The following is a 21,047-nucleotide window of genomic DNA, read 5'->3' on the forward strand; positions in this document are numbered from 1 at the left end:
AATTGTCCATAGGTATGAATGTGAGTGTGAATGGTTGTTTGTCTATATATGCCCTGTGATTGGCTGGCCACCAGTCCAGGGTGTACCCCGCCTCTCGCCCCAAGACAGCTGGGATAGGCTCCAGCAACCCCTGCGACCCTTGTGAGGATAAGCGGTAGAAAATGAATGAATGAATGAAAGGTTGGGGAATAAGTTACAATATTACGAGAATAAAGTAAATTCATACGAATAAAATCATAGTATTACAGGAATAAATATTTGGGAAATTATGAAAAAAGCAACAAAAAATGGGGGAAAAAAACAGAAATTTGACCAGAATAGTAAAAATAAAAAAGTAAAAATATTACGAAAAAATAGTATTATTTTAGGAAAATAAAGTAATGAGGGAAAATAATGTAATTTTAATAGCATACAATTGAAATGTTATGAAAAAGATGGTATTTTTATAAAGAAACAAATAATATATAATATGATGAAAAAAATATGAGGGTGATGATTTCATAAGTTTGCAAAATTGAAATGATTAAAGAAAAAATAAATGAGAAAAATAACAGCAGAAATGAAAAAAAACATGGAGAGAAAAAAGGAAAACATTTTTTTTTAAAAAAAAGCTATTTTTCAAGAATAAATTTGTCATGTAGCTGAGATGCAGTTTTTTCTTGAAATACATAAACACCATGGTTTCTGGACTATTGAGAAAGCAAAACACTAAAGCACCAAAGTGGTCTTATGCCTTATGAGAACCTGTTGGGTTTTCTGATGTACTAAAAAAGAATACAAACTATAAACCATTTTCACGTATGAGGACTCGAACTCCGACTTTCCGTTTCCAAAGGGTAAGACCTTACTGACGAAGCCATTGATGCAGCAAAGTGTGTAATTCTAGTGTACTGCATGATGAACATAACACAGGCTGGATGACATGAGTACTCGGCTCAGATCTTACAGTGCATGTTTCTGATGGTCTTTGCCGTGTTCCTCTTGTTGCTCCCCATGACTGTGCCTTCCAATGCATCTGTCCACAGTTCTCTGTGTCCCAGTGTCACCTGTCAAGGGGTCACAAGCCATCAACGTCAATTTGCCATAAAGAGTCATTCAAATGATTCCTTCCTTTATCCACTCATGCTGCACATTGACCACTGCATGGGTTCGCTAGCTACTATACTAGGGGTCGGCAACCTTTACTATCAAAAGAGCCGTTTTACGGGAGCCGCAAAACATTGCTGTTTCTTGATCGAGAATGACTTATTAGTCAAAAACTATTGAAATACAAGCCATGTGTTACCTCAACATTGCATGTAGGCAGCCATGGAGTGAAAGGAAGTTCTCTTCCCGTTGTGGAAGTGGTACGTTTTATTACTGCTTCTTACTTTGTTGGTGAATACAGACAATTATTAGTCCAATATGAGCATATTTAAGCAAATGTTACTTTTTTTTTGCTTCAAATTACCCAAACAATTAGTGGTTGGGTCCGCAACATAGCAGAGCAAAGGGGCAAAGTAATGGTAATGGTTTTATTTCATTTGAACATGCATCAGATTACAATTGAGTGCATCCCATAATCAGTTCACAGTTCCACATGTCCAAAAGGAGTAGGAAGAAGCAAAGCTTATTAAATCCTACCCCTCCATCTGGTACTTTTACAATCAGTAACTGTTACATTTGTTCACTTCCTGCTTTCATAATATAGTTTAAGGTTGTTTTTTTTGTTTGTTTTTTAATAATGTACCTCGTACCGAAGTAGGAGGTGATATGAGCATCCAATGACATAATGGGTACCATAGTAAGTGTCAATATAGTGATATATATATATATATATATATATATATATATATATATATATATATATATATATATATATATATATATATATATATAATCAGTAACTGTTACATTTGTTCACTTCCTGCTTTCTATAATACAGTTTAAAGTTTTTTTTTTTTAATAATGCACCTCGTACCGAAGTACGTCTTATAATCTATACAGCCTTTTACAATCAGTAACTGTTACATTTGTTCACTTCCTGCTTTCCTAATATAGTTGAAGGGGTTTTTTTTCACTATTTTCCATAGTCAAAGATGATAGGTCTGCTTTCATGGATGACTAAGGATATGTACAAATATTCCCATTTGAGAAGTTGAAATCAGAGCATATTCAAATTTGTATCCATCCATTTTTTATAGCGCTTGTCCTCACATATTAATTTTTTTAATTAAAAAAAATGAAATACCAAATAAGTTGTTGAGACATTGATGAATCATTGCTTTATCAATGAATTGTTACTGCTCTAGAATACAGTATGTGTCGATATCGCACATTTACTGCACATTTACTGCACATTTACTGCACATTTGCAGTAAAAAGCACCTGAATGAGTGGAGTAGAGCCTCGGTTGCCACGGTGGTTTGCTGCAGCCGTCGTAGTTCGAGTCTTCTCTACTCAACATGGCAGTCGGTTCGCTATTCACCTGCACAGAAAGTCTACGGTCAAGAACAACTTCGGGATTTTGTTGTTGAGACCGACATCGGTGTGCGAGCTTGCTAGATTAGTCCCAAGATTAATTCCAGACCACGAGTCGAGAACTATTTATGCAGTCCAAAGTAGTCTAACAGGTTGGAAAACTAGAATTTCTGAGCTAATCCAAGAGACGGCATAATGTAGTACTTACAAAAGTACTTTTATTGCAAATGTTGATCCAAAATTACAACTCGCGATACCGTCTGTCTTGACAGGAGAAGTATACCTCTCTGAGGTTGAAGGTGATCTCCAAGTTGGTCCAGAAATATTCACAAAATTCCGGATACATGTCCAAAACCTGCAAATACAAACACATGACATTACCTCAGTGGTCAGTGTACTATAAAGACCAAAGTCCACAATACCCGACTACGGTGGTTTATTGGTCCCAGACCCGATAAGTCCCATAATAAGTAAATTACCGTAGAGTAGGATTCCTTATTTATAAACAGAAAATATCACCTTTCCACTCCTATGAATCATAAGAGAAAAATAAGACACTTTGCTGTAAATGTGCTCCAATGCTAGGGCAGCTGAGTGGGGACGGACAGGAAGTGACGTAGGGGGATCAGAGTTGTTGTTCCTGTCATAAGAAACCTGCAAAAAAGCCAGTTGTTCCGGCGATCAAGTCTGGTGCTTGTGTGTCTCACACAACATGACAGTGATACTCCATACTGTATCATCACAATGTCCTTGAATGCGTCTTCGGAATGTCTTATATTTGTATTGTACCTCATTTAGACATTTCTATGCTTGAAAAGGCTTTGTGTATAATTTGCTGAAACAAATCTCATTTTCGGGCTGCACGGCGCTCGAGTGGTTAGCGCGCAGACCTCACAGCTAGGAGACAAGGGTTCAATTCCACCCTCGGCCATCTCTGTGTGGAGTTTGCATATTCTCCCCGTGCATGCGTGGGTTTTCTCTGGGTACTCCGGTTTCCTCCCACATTCCAAAAACATGCTAGGTAATTGGCCACTCCAAATTGTCCATAGGTATGAATGTGAGTGTGAATGGTTGTTTGTCTATATGTGCCCTGTGATTGGCTGGCCACCAGTCCAGGGTGTACCCCGCCTCTCGCCCGAAGACAGCTGGGATAGGCTCCAGCACCCCCTACGACCCTCGTGAGGAAAAGCGGTAGAAAATGAATGAATGAAAGGTTGGGGAATAAGTTACAATATTACGAGAATAAAGTACATTTATGGGAATAAAATTATAGTATTACAGGAATAAATATTTGGGAAATTATGAATAAAGCAACATAAAATTGGGGAAAAAAACAGCAGAAATTTGACCAGAATAGTAAAAATAAAAAAGTAAAAATATTATGAAAAAAAAGAGTATTATTTCAGAAAAATAAAGTAATGAGGGAAAATAATGTAATTTTAATAGCATACAATTTAAATATTATGAAAAAGATGGCATTTTATAAAGAACCAAATAATCTATTATGATAAAATATAAAAATATATATAATATAATATATATATAATATATATTTAAAAATAAATGAGAAAAATAACAGCAGAAATGAACAAAAACATGGAGAAAAAAGGAAAAAAAAATAAATAAAAAAAAAAGCGATTTTTCAAGAATAAATTTGTCGTGTAACTGAGATGCATTTTTTTCTTGAAATACATATACACCATGATTTCCGGACTATTGAGAAAGCAAAACACCAAAGCACCAAGTGAATGAATGAAATCTCATTTTCTCCAATCCATGCTTCTGACCACTACTTGTAGCCAGCATCAATCGTTACCTAGCATTCATTGCCTCAGCTCTCAAAAACGAGTGCAATAAAGTCCGCACCTCCAGGATATCATCCCTGTGTATCTTGTGAAGATCACAGTATGTCAGAGCTCTGACATCCACACTTGATTTCCCTGGCTGAGTGAAAAGGTTGATGGGCTCCCCAAAAATGTCATTCTTTCCTGGAAAAGGCAGAAATATAAAAGTAAGCTTTGATCCATTCCTCTGGTTAATAAAGACCCCAAGTACTGATTATTGTTCATGGAATATGTCTAGTTGACAACACAGGATGTTACATCTCTGATGCTGAATGCTGATTGGAGGCCACCTGTGGATTTGATACCATTAGGACAGATAGTAATCGGCCACCAGATTAGATTAGATTAGATTCAACTTTATGGTTATTGCTCATGTCACTGGTACAGGGCAACAAAATGCAGTTAGCATCCAACCAGAAGTGCAATTTTATAAGTACCTTAGTAGTAAGTAAATGTAGAAAAAAATTTGACAGATCTATGTAAAAAACTATAACAGGCTATGACTATAATACAGTGAGGATATGTACAGGGATATAAATGACTATAATATGGCTATTGTAGATTATACAGATTATAAACAGTATGGATGTGACAATATATCTGTCACAATGTGACAGTAAACCTCAGATATATCGGATTCAATTGTTCCCACTGGTTTTGTCCGATATAAGCGAAATCCGTTATATGCGTATACCGGAAAATGTACGTTTTACGCATATATCGGATTTATATCCGGTATATGCGTAAATCGGATTTTATCCGTTATAAAAAGGCACTTCCTTGACTATGTTTCCAATGTACCTGGACGCGCAGGCAACGCTGCAAATGCTGCAAATGCTGCAAATGACGTCGTATAGCGGCCTGTCACGATTCGGCGAATCGGAGCGCCACGATGCGGCCATCCGATATATGCGAGGGAAATTTAATGGAAATGCATTGGAACGGGACTGGGACGGGAATTTTGTCCGAAATAGGCGAAATCCGTTATAAAAAATCCAATATATGCAATGAATTTTTATTGGAAATGCATTACAGAAAAATTTGTTCTTTTTTATCTGTCCGTTGTGAGCGAATTTCCGATATATCCGAGTCCGATATATCCGAGGTTTACTGTAACAGTAATATGTACAGTATTGCAATGAAGTGACTAGAGTATGGCTATTGCAGATTATATAGATTATAAACAGTATGATCTATGAATGCAACAAGATATTACAGTAATATGTACAATAGTGCAATATGTACAATAGTGCAATGAAGTAGTGCAATGAAGTGATTGGGGGGGGGGCATAGATCAGCGGGGGGATGTAAGTAGTGGAAGGCGTGGGCAATGGGGGGCACAGTTCAACAAGGAGACAGCTGTTCCTGAACCTGGTGGTTCTTGTCCGTAAGCACCAGATGGCGCTAGTGTGAAATATCAGAACGTAAATCAGCACTCACCGAGAATAGCAACCACTACATCTCCTCTCACAATCTCGATGGATCCTCTTGAGATGAAGTATAAGGCTGATATCAAGTCTCCGGCGTGGACCAGAGTATCACCAGGTGGAGCGTGAGTGGTCTTAAATCTCATGGCGAGGGCCCTCAAGCAGCCCTTAGTTGATCCTGAATGTCCCGTGTACAGATTTGACAATGAGCAGCATACTTCTCAAAAAATATGACTATGCATGCCTGATTACGTAACGATCCATACCTTTGAATGCTTTACAGTTCTGTAACAAGGTTCTGTTGAGGTGGAGACATATATCTGCCTGTAGACACTCTGGGAACCCTTTCAGAACCTGGAGGAGGACCCACAAAGTAGTCAGTAGGAACATGACAATAATGTTGATGCCTTAAAAACGGGTTTTAGATGAGATTAGAAATTTCCATTCTGTTCCACTCCATTCTCCTCCGCTTATCCGGGTCCGGGTCTCAGTAGGGAAGCACAGACTTCCCGGTCCAGCGCCACCTCCTCCCAGGTGGGAAAGGAAGAGGCTGCACAAAACTGATATGACACCTCTAAAACAATACGGACAGATTAGGCAACCCAGCCCAAGACGGGTCAGCTCACCTTTGGGACATTCGGAAGAAGAAAATGCAACAATAATGTAAAAAATGTGATTTTAAGATCATAAATAACTTTTTGGTTCCAGACCTGGATACCATACTTATGAATGGAATATTTCTATAGTTCTGTAGAGCATGTAGAACAGGGGTGCTCATTAAGTCGATCGCGAGCTACCGGTCGATCGCGGAGGTGGTACTGGTCGATCGCTGGTCGATCGCGGCGTGACATTAAAAAAATATCATCCTAGCATCAATGCCGTCACTTGATTGACATACAGGACAACCAGTCAGATGACAACTGAATTTTGACCTTTAGGTCACCGCTCATGCGTAAACAACGATGCAAAGTGCTAAGCTAGTCGGCGAATTGCGAGATTTTAAGCCCTCGCTAAAGTTTATGGTCACTAAAATGAGTGAAGGAGCTGGACCAAGTAAAAAGGCAAAAACTGGACCAAGTAAAAAGGCAAAAAACATATCACTTCCATACGGATATGGAATATTATACGGATATTGTGATACGGATATTATCCATGACTGATAAACATTTGGAAGTGTGCTTGAGGCTGGCTATCAGCAGCTACTGTCCGGACTATGCATCCCTGGCTGGTTCAATTCAGTGCAAGTCATCAAAGTAAACTCAGGTAATTACAAAAAAATTTAATTATGTGTGTTTTGCAATATTGGCTCATTTGGTTATGTAAGGTACATCAACATACATTGTACGTACAAATAATCCTCAATACATTTGAAAATAAATAGATGTTTTGCATTTTTGTAGTGGGTAGATCATTTTGACTCGGTCATTTTAAAAGTAGCTCGCATGCTGAAAAAGTGTGAGCACCCCTGGTGTAGAACAATTCCAGTGGAATATACTCACTGCGTTCATGTCTATGCCATTTGTGTAGGACCACGCATGCTGGAAGTATTCCTCTAGCCGTTGTCTCAGCGGGTTGGGAATCTGGTGGAAGCGGATAAACTCTCGGACTCTCATCATCTGAGTGTGGTAGCGTGCGGTGCCGGAGTACAGCCGCTGAATAATAGCCGACACGTTGCCAAATATGCTAGCATACATCAGAGCTGTTGTGGGGAAATCGAAAGCGAGAGACACTGCATCATTGACTTCATCCGACGACAAATTTCAAACACATTTTTGAGGCAGGAATCTAAATATATATATGCCTTAAACTGTACTATGGAAAGCAGGAAGTGAACAAATGTAACTTAAAAACAGCAGAAATGGACAAATCTGCAGTAATTTTACAGAAATAAAGACAAAAAATAAATTTCTGGGGATCACAATAGATGAAAATATGAGCTGGAAACCTCATATTGCTAATAAACATAAGGTGGCCAGAAATATTTCAATATTGAACAAAGCAAAATTTGTTCTCAATCAGAAATCACTCCACACTCTTTATTGCTCTCTGGTTCTACCATATCTTACATATTGTGTGGAAATATGGGCTAATAACTATAAAAGCAATCTTCGCTCACTAAATGTACTGCAAAAAAGGTCAGTAAGGATAATTCATAATGCCGCCCACAGAGAACATACTAACTCCTTATTTCTAAAATCACAAATACTTCAACTTGCTGATATAGTTCATCTTCAAACAGCTAAAATAATGCATAGGGCTAAAAATAACCAATTAGCTAAAAATGTCATCCAATACTTCTCTACAAGAGAGGAGAAATATGATCTCAGGGAAGAAGTACATTTGAAACACTTCTATGCTAGGACTACGTTAAAAAGCCATAGCATTTCAGTATGTGGAATCAAACTATGGAATGGATTGAGTAAGGACCTCAAACAATGCACAACGATGAGCCAATTCAAGAAACAATACAAGCAGTTGATGTTTGCTAAATACAAGGATGAAGAGTCTTGAACCAGTCATGATGTGCTATATATATCACTATATTGACACTTACTATGGTACCCATTATGTCATTGGATGCTCATATCACCTCCTACTTCGGTACATTATTAAAAACAAAATTTAAAAAAAACCTTAAACTATATTAGGAAAGCAGGAAGTGAACAAATGTAACAGTTACTGATTGTAAAAGTACCAGATGGAGGGGTAGGATTTAATAAGCTTTGCTTCTTCCTACTCCTTTTGGACATGTGGAACTGTGAACTGATTATGGGATGCACTCAATTGTAATCTGATGCATGTTCAAATGAAATTAAACCATTACCATTATATAGATATACTGTGTTCTTTGTGGAACTCACCACCAATAAGCATAACGCAAATGGAGAAGATCTTCTCGGAGTTGGTGTTTGGGGACACGTTCCCAAAGCCCACGCTGGTCAGGCTACTGAATGTAAAATAAAGAGCTGTGACATATTTATCTCGTATGGAGGGACCCGATCCCAAGATGGAGTCATTGTACGGCCGTCCCAGCTGGTCTGCCAGAGTGTCCAGCCAACCGATCCCGGCCGAGGTTAACCGCTCCACGTTTCCTATAGCGTACCTAGGATTCAATGACACTATTATAGACATAAACATCTCCCTCATGCTAACGCAAATAGCAAAACATGAGTAATGGGCACCCAGTTTTCTTTTGGGGGTTGAATAAAGCATAAGTCAAGGTAACGTACCAGATGCAGGCAAGCCAGTGAGCGATGAGTGCAAAGGTACACATAAGAAGGAAGAGCACTGCTGCACCGTACTCAGAGTAGCGATCCAACTTCCGAGCTACTCGGACCAATCGAAGTAACCGAGCTGTCTTCAATAAGCCAATTAGGGTGGTGGTCTGTCAGGAACAGGTAAATAAGCCTGTCAAAATATGGAAAACTTTCATATACAGTATGCATAAACATGCTGGAATGACTTTATCCGCACTGGAGCCTATCCCAGCTAACTTTGGGCGAGAGGCGGGGTACACCCTGGACTGGTGGCCAGCCAATCACAGGGCACATATAGACAAACAACCATTCACACTCACATTCATACCTATGGACAATTTGGAGTGGCCAATTAACCTAGCATGTTTTTGGAATGTGGGAGGAAACCGGAGTACCCAGAGAAAACCCACCCATGCACGGGGAGAACATCCAAACTCCACTTTTAGCTTTGAGGTCTGCACCCTAACCACTCGACCGCCGTACAGCCTTACATTATTTTTATTCATTCATTCATTTTCTACCATTTTTCCTCACGAGGGTCGTGGGGGTTGCTGGAGCCTATCCCAGCTGTCTTTGGGCGAGAGGCGGAGTACACCCTGGACTGGTGGGCAACCAATCACAGGGCACATATAGACAAACAACCATTCACACTCACATTCAAACCTATGGACAATTTGGAGTCGCTAATTAACCTAGCATGTTTTTGGGAGAAAACCGGAGTACCCGGAGAGAAACTCCACACCGAGATGCCCAAGCAGAGATTCCAACCCAGGTCTTCCCGATCTCCTGACTTGTGTCCAACATGCTAACCACTCGACCACCATGCAGCCCACAAAGAGAGACAATTGGAGTTATTAGCCATTAGACAACTAATAATTAACAATTAATATAAAGTTGGTTGTTAAAATCTGTCTGAAGGATGTTTTATTTTATTGTTTATTTTTTCCAAGGAAGATGAGGAAGGATATACCGCCAATTTACCATCAAAGGTTCTCCTATTTGGTCATGTGGAGCAGGAATGCTGGTGGAAAACAAGTAAGATGCTTGGATTAGCCTGCTGCTGTGTTTAATGGAACTGTCAGGAACAGATGATGTGTTCCACGCGGTGGCGTATGTGGTGGATGAATGATGCTCTGATGTGCAATCCAGTCTGGCGCATTTAAAGGCAATGAGAGGCGTTCATTTGATTGGATAAGACTCGAGATTAAGATTACACGCTTTTGGAAACGATTCATGATTCAACGATTCAACGATTCACAGCCAAGGTTGCGCTGTGATTGTAATACGTAAGATTCGGTTCAGGTGAGAATTGAACCTGATGAGTCAGGTGTTGATAATGCAGATTTTTTTTACTCATGGCTAATGTTTCTGAATCCCACTTCTAAATCTTCTCCATCTCTATCCTTTTATCTCCCTACCTCTCCCTCTCCCCCTCCCCTAACCACCTCCTCTCCAGAGCGGTAGATGAGGAGGTCAAAGGGAATAGCCGCCACCATGTCGATGAGGAACCAGCCCTTGAAGTAGTGCACTGCAATACGTGAAGACTGGCTTACCACCTGAGAAGACACATGACATGTGAGAAGTTAGCGTCTGATTGGTTGGCACACACATACATTATTTTACCACTAATGCCACTTCCCTTTTCAATTACGAGGGGCGTCACTAGGTTCTGAGGACAGGGGGGGGGGGAGGGGGCTTAGCCCCCTGGAGATGCACAGGATATGAATGAATGTAGTAGACATTCCAAAAAACTTTCCCACTTTTGGACAGATTTAGTAGAGATACTCAATTAAATTAGAGATACGCCATTAAATGTACACAACTACACACAATCTACACAAAAAAAAATGCTGCTCAAGCTCTGCAACCATTCTGTCCAGTGGACAGTGATCAATGATATAATAATCATTATTATATTATCAATTAGGGCGGCACAGTGTCCAAGTGGTTAGCACGCAGACCTCACAGCTACCCTCGCCATCTCTGTGTGGAGTTTGCATGTTCTCCCCGTGCATGCGTGGGTTTTCTCCGGGTACTCCGGTTTCCTCCCACATTCCAAAAACATGCTAGGTTAATTGGCCACTCCAAATTGTCCATAGGTATGAATGTGAGTGTGAATGGTTGTTTGTCTATATGTGCCCTGTGATTGGCTGCCCTGTGACCCCGCCTCTCGTCCAAAGACAGCTGGGATAGGCTCCAGCACCCCCTTGTGAGGAAAATGCGGTTGAAAATGAATGAATGGATATTATTAATTAGCTTATTATTACTATCATCATTCTTCTTCTTCTGATTATTACTAATACTAGTAATTACTATTACTAGTATTAGCCTGCTTATTGGCCTGCTTTTGCCCTAATATATGAAATTTGTCAGATATTTTTTTGTAAAAAAAAGAAATCTATAAAAAATTTACAAAAATCAATAAAAAATACTAGTAATTATTAGTAATTACTAGTAATTACTATTTATTTATTCATTTACACTATTACTATTACTAGTATTAGCCTGCTTATTGGCTTGCTTATTAGCCTGCTTTTGCCCTAATATATGAAATTTGTCAGATATTTTTTTGTAAAAAAAAAAAAATCAATTAAAAATGTACAAAAAATCAATAAAAAAAATATACAATTATTTAGGGGGACTTAAAGGCCCCCTAAAATAGGCTTAATGACGCCACTGTCAATCACCATTGACCACTCACAACCCAATCCAGGTTTAAGACCTAAATATGACTCATGACATAACTATGGTGCATTCAAGGACCGCCAAGTGCCCCCGCACCCCCCGCCCCACTACTTCAGAAGCACTGCCTTAAACTATCATGACTTACCTCATCATTGGAGTTAACATAAGTGGTCCGAAAGTTGATGACGATATCAACGATGAACATGATATCCACAATGAGATCCACCACATTGAGGGGGGAACAGGAATAACCGCATGCTTGCATGGCTGCTTCCTCTTGGTCGCTGGAGTTAGAAAGAAACATTTACATCACTGACAGTGGATACATATCAAATATGTCATGTCCAAAACCATTTGTATGCTGAAGGCAGAACAAAAGCCAGTATCTTCAACTATGGTACGAGCTGACCATGCAGTCGACAGATTGCCCTCAGGTCATTTGAAACGCCGCGGCGATAGGAATAAGCCTTGGGTGTCCTCGCGATGCTGGCGTTTCAGTCGGCTGACGATGTTTGACGTGTTAAACCTCATAGCGGATCGTTATTTGGTACACTAAGTGTGATCTCGCATCTTCTCTAGATGGTATCTGATGGTTATTGGACTGCACTCGGCAACGGTAACAACATTCAATTGGGCACAGGATCGTGCCTTGAGGGACGGACAATAGGATCCTCTGACTCAAGGCCGGTGATTTTTTGGGCTCAACCACTTCACTTTTTTGTTTCATAACTCTTAGGATCTGAGAAGAAGATTCAAATGCTTGTTTTACTGCGTCCAACCTTGTTGTGCAACAATCCAAGCGCGTTCAAAGACAGAAAGCGTCTCTGCCTTTGCCATCAGACCATGCCATTGTGAATCCACATTTTTGGCATTCTGAAAAATGTTAATATCTCCTTCAATATCATACTGGATCTCAAAAGTGTGGATGTTGACCTACCTCAATAAAAACGTAGCTGAGTAAGGAGTGAATATGGCCGTGTAAATCACAAGCAGCAGAATGACCCAATCCCATACAGCTTTGAATGGACTGTAGTGGAGGATGGTCCACTTCTGGATCCTGGGTGTCTGCATCTTGTACTCCGGTAAGACATCGGCACCTAGAGATAGAACCTACACAAGTACAAAAAATTGTTGGCATCCATCCGTTCAAGAAAACCAAAAGCCACCAGTGGTCCATGAAGCAACTTCATGGAAAGCTATAGACCAGGGGTCTCAAACACGCGGCCCGCGGGCCAAATGTGGCCCGCAGAACACTAGTTTGAGGCCCCCGCCTTGATATGAAAGTTTAATGTTAGTGCGGCCCGCGCAAGTTTGATATGGATGCTGTATGGTATCATGCACCCAGAAAAAAATATTACGTTTGATTAATGTTTATGGCGGCACGGCGGTCTAGTGGTTAGCGTGCAGACCTCACAGCTAGGAGACCAGGGTTCAATTCCACCCTCGGGCATCTCTGTGTGGAGTTTGCATGTTCTCCTCGTGCGTGCGTGGGTTTTCTCCGGGTACTCCGGTTTCCTCCCACACTCCAAAAACATGCGACTCCAAATTGTCCATAGGTATGAATGTGAGTGTGAATGGTTGTTTGTCTATATGTGCCCTGTGATTGGCTGACGACCAGTCCAGGGTGTACCCCGCCTCTCGCCCGAAGACAGCTGGGATTGGCTCCAGCACCCCCCGCGACCCTCGTGAGGACAAGTGGTAGAAAATGAATGAATGAATGAGTACAGCGAGTTACCTAGCATACCTTGTGGGTTATGAACAAGTAAAAAGAGTATTGTTTTTCAAGTATGCTAGTGTACACGCCCTTATTATTATGTGGTGCAGTTGCATTGCATGCTACTAGTATTACTTTTGGTTGCACCGTAAGTGAGGGAGCAGTTTGTTTTGCTGACTTCCTGTTGGGATGAGTTAAAAGTATATGTTTATAGGCTCCTCAATTACTTGCTGTTTTCCTCTGTTTATATGAAAAGTTAGTTTACTTATTAACGGCACATGTGACTTGAGAAAGTGGCCCTTCTGGGTATTTTTTAGGTGTGACTCTTGACACAACAAAACGGGGGAATTCATTAGTTATTATAAATGAATACACACACACACACACATGACTTCACACCAGGAAAACTGGGCCATGTGCTATACTGGGATTCAAACATAAATATCCATACGTGTGTAAGTGGACCTTGGGGCAGGAGCTGTGAATGGTGTAATTCATCATAGAATTCAGCTGGGATCTGACATAAGGGTCCCCAATAAGGGGACTGCGCTATACATCATTGGCACCTCAACCATACAATCAAGGACAAACAAAGGTTTGAAAACGTGCGCGCACACACGCACACACAGCAATTGTAAATGCTAGGGCAGAGGTGGGCAAACTACGGCAGGGGGCCCGTGTTGGTGACCCCTGACCTCGAAGTGTGTTTAGTCTTATATGATGCTCCTAATTGACACAAACAGCTATCACACATTCTCAATAGCCACGTTTACATGGACCCAAATATTCCAATTCCATTCGGGTTATTTGCTCAAACGGAAAGAATGTAACCTTTATATATACCTCATTCCCAAAGAAAAGTGCCAATCCGAATGAATATATAATCGGATTCACAGGGGTGGAATATTCCTTTTCCCAATCCGATTGAGGTATCTTGTACCCTCTCAATCGGAAAGTTGTCAGACTGCGTTCGTTTTTCTTCTTCTGTTGTTTATTGGCAGTTGGCAAGCAGCTTTCGTGTGCATTAGCGCCATCTGTGGAACAGAATCTAAACCCTTCTATACGCCATTCACAAGTCCAGTTTTATTAAAAAAGAAAATACATATCTATATAAAACATGTGGCAAGCTTAATTATAAAATATTAGCAAGATTGAATTGAATTTATCTTTTCCTGTTCTTCGGGTGCGTTCTTTCAGCAAATGCTGAGATATGACGTAAAACGCAGCTCGAAATGTTCTTCGATTTAAAAAAATAGAGGCGAGCAATCGGCACTGGAATGCTGTGGGAAGTTTGTTTTGGATTCAAACTAAATTTCAAGACTGGACGAAGGAAAAACTGGTAATAAGGAGTTATTCCAACAAGTGGAAGAAAAACTCGAGAAAGTCGGTATCACATGATGTTGGTGTTTACATTTTACTGGGCATGCCCCATTGACTATTCTGGTTGATTATAGCGGCGCATGTAGACACGTGATTGGAATATTCCTTTCCATGTATACCATTGCTTTCGGAAAAATCATTTGGAAAGATTCCAAAAAACTCCTCATGTAAACGTGGCTATTGATTGTGTTGCAAATCACAGCAAAACTGACAATGATATTATATAATATATAATATATTATATTATATATTATGGATACTGCTTTTCTGCTGATGTACTTACCTCATGAGCGACGATGGAGGATATTCGGACAACTCTATTTACTCGGGTGTTTTTACGCTCAGTTCCCAAACTTCCCATGCAGTCCTGAGGCATATTTCCATCTCTGAGCGATGACATGGTACCGCACACGCAGCAAGATTTCTTAATCAAGTCCGTTTGTCCCAGCAGTCAAATGTTTGATGGTGCTTTCACCCTTCACACTTGTTCCCAAAGATGTGAACGGTTCTTCATTAGCTTCTTAACGACTCTACTTTCACTATTCTTTTCAATCACTGTAATCCATGAATGGAAGATGCTTCCATTTCTAGGGTTAGCGCTACACAAAATACAGGATTAACGAGAAATTAACTAGAAACTAGAAACAACTTCCCATTCAGCAGTGTCCAAAACAACCAAAGTAGCAGAGTCAGCATTTGAAGAAAGATGCTTTGATAAAAAAGTACAATAAAATCCAAAAAAGTACTTGATCTTTATCCATTAAAAGTTTGTTGTAAAAGTAAACCTTGTCCAATGGCAGCAGATTGCAGAGCTTCCTGTGCTTGTAGGAAGACTGCCTGAGCTGAGGTGTTCCTTCACTGCTTTTTCTCCCCCCTTTCTCTCTCTCTCTCTCTCTCTTGGATCGCTGAGCCAGTCATGCATTTTCAAGAAGGAAAAATAAAACGTGTTTCTCCCAATTCAACTACAGTACCTACAAAGATATATCCGATAGCATGTAGTCTCTGGGCTGGTTTTAGGAAATATACTCCATCCCAAAGGAAGTCTCCCCTCCCCAGAAGCAACACGTTTTTTTTTCTATATATGTATTTATACAGGGCTGCATGGTGGTCAAGTGGTTAGCGTGCAGACCCGAGTTCAATTCCACCCTCAGCCATCTATTGTGTGGAGTTTGCATGTTCTCCCCGTGCATGCGTGGGTTTTCTCCGGGTACTCCGGTTTCCTCCCACATTCCAAAAACATGCTAGGTTAATTGGCCACTCCAAATTGTCCATAGGTATGAATGTGAGTGTGAATGGTTGTTTGTCTATATGTGCCCTGTGATTGGCTGGCCACCAGTCCAGGGTGTACACGTGTGTGGGTTTTCTCTGGGTACTCCGGTTTCCTCCCACATTCCAAAAACATGCTGCAAACAGACCCGATAAGTCCCATAATAAGTCAATTGCCGTAAAGTAGGATTCCTTATTTATAAACAGAAAATAGCACCTTTCCACTCATATGAATCAGTGTACTATACATAATAAGAGAAAAATAAGACACTTTTCTGTAAATGTGCTCCCATGCTAGGGCAGCTGAGTGGGGACGGACAGGAAGTGACGTAGGGGGATCAGAGTTGTTGTTCCTGTCATAAGAAACCTGCAATAAAAGCCAGTTGTTCCGGCGATCAAGTCTGGTGCTTGTGTGTCTGACACAACATGACAGTGATACTCCATACTGTATCATCACAATGTCCTTGAATGCCTCTTGTGAATGTCTTATATTTGTATTGTACCTCATTTAGACATTTTTCTCCCGGTACTCCGGTTTCCTCCCACATTCCAAAAATATGCTAGGTTAATTGCAGACTCCAAATTGTCCATAGGTATGAATGTGAGTGTGAATGGTTGTTTGTCTATTTGTGCCCTGTGATTGGCTGACCACCAGTCCAGGGTGTACCGTGCCTGGGATAGGCTCCAGCACCCCTGCGACCCTCGTGAGGATAAGCGGTAGAAAATGAATGAATGAATGAATTAATGTATTTATATAATATTCCCTCATTTATCGCAATTCATTGGATCAGAATCGACCATGATCAGTGAATTTCTGCAATTTCTTTAAAAGAAAAAGAAAAGCACTGACCTTCTCCCAATGGCTTTCACTATCATAACATCAAATTATGGTACACAAAAGTGTATTCTCTAATGTAGCTTCATGGAAAAAAAACATTTTCAGGTGAAAACGGCTTTGAGATTCATTTTAAAGTGTATAACGTTTATACTGATATACTGAAATATGCCTGTAGTAACAAGCGCTTGTTTAACTGTGTAGCATCTCCATCAACGTGGTGTATGATGGTACGTATCCGCCCGGTACGCACTAGTCATGATAATCCGGGTTGAACTGTTTAATCCTGGAACTAGAGATGTTCCCATCAGGGTTTTATGCATTAATGAGTGACATGGGCCGATATCCATAGGGATATACATGCAGTGTAAATGTTTAAATGTACTACTGGCTATATTAGAGCTCACCAAGGTTTTTTTTCTTGTGAGAGATACTTTTACTAATGTCCATGTAAGGCAGGGGTGCCCCAACTTTTTTCCCCATTGAGAGCCACATACCAAAAACTCTTATTTTGATGGTATTATATGTGCTGCAAGCCACAAATGATCCCCTAGGCAGATTTTGGAGAGCTGAGTGACAAGTGTTCCGACTTACCTGGGTCACTTTCTCAGTCACAAGGTGGGTTCTGCCCATCAGTTTGCACGGAGGTCTGATTTCACCCGGAGGAAGCGCCACAAAAGCGTCTGCCTTTTTGTCTCGTAAACTGTGGGTCATCTGCTGCATGCGTGTACAAAATGGAAGCAGGAAAACAAAAAATTAATTCACTGCAAAAACGGGCTAGCCAGATATAACATAAAAGGACGAGATAATGCTGAATATACTAGGGGTGTGAATCTCAGCACTGAGGATGATTCGATACACATCTCAATGCACTGCCAGCGATACGATACTTTAACCATATATGGAATTTTCTGGCGATACGATGCGATAATCATTGAGTCAAATCAATGCAATCTGATACAATATGGTGCAATTTCTTGCGATATGATGCAATTCAACATGATACAAATAAGCAAAGGGAAAAACTGGAATTCAGTATGGTCCTACAAAAAGGATTTGGCTTTATTCCTTCTAGGCACTTGGCAGTAAATTCAACTAAAGTACTGTTTGTCTTTTTTACTATGCACCACTTCTTGATTTTTTTTGCCATCTTAAAACAGCAACAACTTTTCAAAAACAACTTTCCTACAGTAATAATGATATCAAGCAGTGAGATTTTAATAACTGTATGGCTGTAATTGTGTTTACGATCACGGTTCATGTCTTCATTGTTACTATTGCTACTGGTAAGTTGGACTGTTTCATTTCAGTGATATCATCTCCATTGTGACCCTTAGCCATCATTGACATTTAACTGATGCAGTCCCGTTTGTCACTGTTGTTGTTATGGGAATTGTTGTTGCTGCTGTTTTTATGTCTCTCTCTCTACTGTCTCACCCCCCCACCCCAGTTTCTCTTCTTCTTTTCTGTGTTTCTTCTTGCTCTGGTCCGGTCGCTCCAAATGCGCATAACAAAAACATCAAATAACGGCAAATAAAATTCCATGGTACAGGAAAGTTGTAGGTTACACCTTTCCTGACACAGAGCAAATCTGTTTAGCATGTAAGGGCATTTAGACCAACAATACTATCTGCCCCAATGGCTGGATGGGACAAAAAAAAACAACAAAAAAAAAAACCTTTCCTTTCACATCAGCTATGCAATTCCAATAGCAGTGGTTCAGTGGTGGAGTCAAACAATTCAACAATAATTACTGCTGTAAAAAATTACAGTACAGCAACAACAACGTTAATGCAATCAATGTTTGTTTATATTCCTGTCAGCTAATATGAATGCACTAGCAGCTAGGCTAATACAGTAGTGAGGAGCAGAAAGTGGAAAACAACTTCTACCCTTTTAAAATTGTTTCACAATTCAGGAAGAAGCGGAAGATCCACTTGTTCTGACCCGATTTGCTTGGTTTTTCCCCCGGTGTCCAACTAGGAACTAGACGGGGAGGCGGCGGTAGACTTTTCCGTGTTGTGGTGTCCCCTTTTTAAGGGGGTTTGTCGTGCTGCTGTTGTACGGCTTCTTAACGCGGTGTTCTTTGCAAATGACGGACGTTTTGTCGAGCTTTCCGCCGTACCATTTAAACGTTGCGGGGGGGTGGGGGTGGGGGGTTAAATATAGAAACTTCCTCGCTGCTGCTTGCTACGAACGTCCATGCTGTTTTACTAGTACTGTAAATTCCGGACTATAAGCCGCTACTTCTTTCCCCAAACTTTCAACCCTGCGGCTTATTCAGTGATGCGGACAATTTATGTAATTTTTCTAACGGCCGCCAGGGGCTCTCAAGTAGAAAAGGTAAGATTAAGACCGGTGGAATATATGCGTCGAGGAAGACTGCAACTTATTGTCTTGTGCATAAATTAAATTAGCGTGAACATACCCTCATCATGGAAAATGCAAAAAGAAAGGCATATGACGCAGCTTTCAAGCTAAAAGCAATCGAGCTGTCCGATAAAGAAGGAAACAGAGCTGCTGCACGTAAACTTGGCATAAACGAATCGATGGTGAGACGCTGGAAACGGCAGCGGGAAGAACTGGAGCAATGTAAAACTGTGTTGCTATTGTGTTGCTAGCGTGTTGTTACCATGTTGCTACCGTTTGTGAAGAAAGTTATATTATTATTATTGTTAAGTTATATTATTAAAACTTTGAAAACTCTCTCTGTGTACCGTCTTTCTTTATAAATATGTTTACATGTGTCAAGTCAAACCCTTGTCCAAAATAATTTAGATAAGGCAGACAGGAAAAAAATAAATAAAAAGATAAATAAAAATAAAAAATACTTTTCATAGCCCTCATTAAGGGAATAATAAATTTTCGTTGCAATTAGCACCTTATTTTACTGAATTAAACAAGGGAGATCAGGTGGGGAAAATCTAAACCGGAAGTGGGAATCAGTTTTAAGCGCACCTGGGCGTCTGCATTAGGGCACTTCCTTTCTCAGCAGGTAAGGCTGCAGACAAGTGGTATCGAGAAGGTAGTCAGAACTGCACCCCAAACCTTGCGCAAACTGGAGCTATACAACACTGAAGAGGCAGCCGGTAAGAAATTCCTTTTAATATTAGCGCTGTGGTTTGACGCTTTTTTTTTTGGATGAGACAGCCGCCGGTGACGCGCGCCTCATTTTAGTTATCGTTACTGGATTAAAAGTTAACACGGTACAATTAGTTAGAAAGTGGGATCTGGAACACCGTCGATCGCCTGTGTCGTGTAGGTGCACACGGCGGCTCGCGGTGGTTCATTTAATTGGCACCAATTGAGCTGATCAGCGAGCTTTGGGCTTCGAAAGAACGCGCTATGCTCATTTCTTTACAGTGTGCTTATATTATTTGAAGCCTTTATAGTAATAATTTTAGTTAGTTGACAAGAGAGGCGCAATGCAAATAGTTTAATAAATAGATCAAATAAAATAACGAAATAATTAAGAAAGAAATGAAGTAAAGAATAAGTTAATAAATGCAGGTTAAGGGGACAAGATTATTTCCAACCGTTGTTAAAATGTTTAATGGTTAATATACTGCTGAACAACATGATTTATATCTTATATAAATACTTGCATATGTATATTATTGTGCATATTATATATGTTTAGGAATGTGTATATTGTGTATACTTATACTTTCCCCTTCTTTTTTTTTTATTTGAAGGTTTTCACCTATGCGTGCCACGCACTATGCATGCTATGTGCTATGTGCTACAACACTGCTGAGCTACACTACGCTGTGCTGTACTGTGCTGTACATTGTCACAACAAGACTTGTGCCTCACTAAATAAAACCCAAAACAGCAAAAGCATCGAGTGGATCCAGTCTTTCCTCAGTGTGGCTACTCGGACCCCCCTTTTCAAGTTCAGGGGATGCGCAAGGCTAGAAGGAACTTGACAGTGAAAACCGGCTGCCTCTTCAGTGAGCTGGAAAAACCAGGAGTGCTTGACCTGTGTGTGGAAAGATCAGGCAACAAGGGAATCATCACTGCGTCAAGAACAAATAAATAAATTGGACGGAAGATCAAAATGGCTGATCAGGTCACTACCAAGACTATGGAGCAACTTAAAGTGGACAGGACAACGGCAAAGAGAGCATTTACACGACTCTTTAACAACATTACACGAAGCTTTGGAGACATGTCAGA

The 21,047-nt window shown here is 40.4% G+C and overlaps 1 protein-coding gene across 4 annotated transcripts in view; it reads right to left on the reverse strand.

Annotated features, from left to right (window-relative positions):
• The window catches only part of LOC131109521 (potassium voltage-gated channel subfamily H member 2-like), a 49,306-nt gene that overhangs the window by 6,346 nt on the left and 21,913 nt on the right, over window positions 1-21,047 (reverse strand). For 3 of the 4 annotated variants that reach the window (XM_058061646.1, XM_058061644.1, XM_058061642.1), the window contains exons 7-19: window positions 17,463-17,585; window positions 12,611-12,783; window positions 11,819-11,957; window positions 10,407-10,544; window positions 8,962-9,116; window positions 8,593-8,834; window positions 7,231-7,430; window positions 5,998-6,085; window positions 5,745-5,909; window positions 4,327-4,448; window positions 2,744-2,815; window positions 2,368-2,467; window positions 947-1,046 (exon numbers count right to left, since the gene is read on the reverse strand). In XM_058061646.1, coding sequence (XP_057917629.1) covers window positions 947-1,046; window positions 2,368-2,467; window positions 2,744-2,815; window positions 4,327-4,448; window positions 5,745-5,909; window positions 5,998-6,085; window positions 7,231-7,430; window positions 8,593-8,834; window positions 8,962-9,116; window positions 10,407-10,544; window positions 11,819-11,957; window positions 12,611-12,783; window positions 17,463-17,585 — 1,817 coding nt within the window. The remainder of the gene's footprint in view (window positions 1-946; window positions 1,047-2,367; window positions 2,468-2,743; window positions 2,816-4,326; window positions 4,449-5,744; window positions 5,910-5,997; window positions 6,086-7,230; window positions 7,431-8,592; window positions 8,835-8,961; window positions 9,117-10,406; window positions 10,545-11,818; window positions 11,958-12,610; window positions 12,784-17,462; window positions 17,586-21,047) is intronic. The other variant, XM_058061645.1, reaches the window with a different exon arrangement.

This window comes from Doryrhamphus excisus, chromosome 22 (genome assembly GCF_030265055.1).
Source record: "Doryrhamphus excisus isolate RoL2022-K1 chromosome 22, RoL_Dexc_1.0, whole genome shotgun sequence".
Taxonomy (NCBI): Eukaryota; Metazoa; Chordata; class Actinopteri; order Syngnathiformes; family Syngnathidae; genus Doryrhamphus; species Doryrhamphus excisus.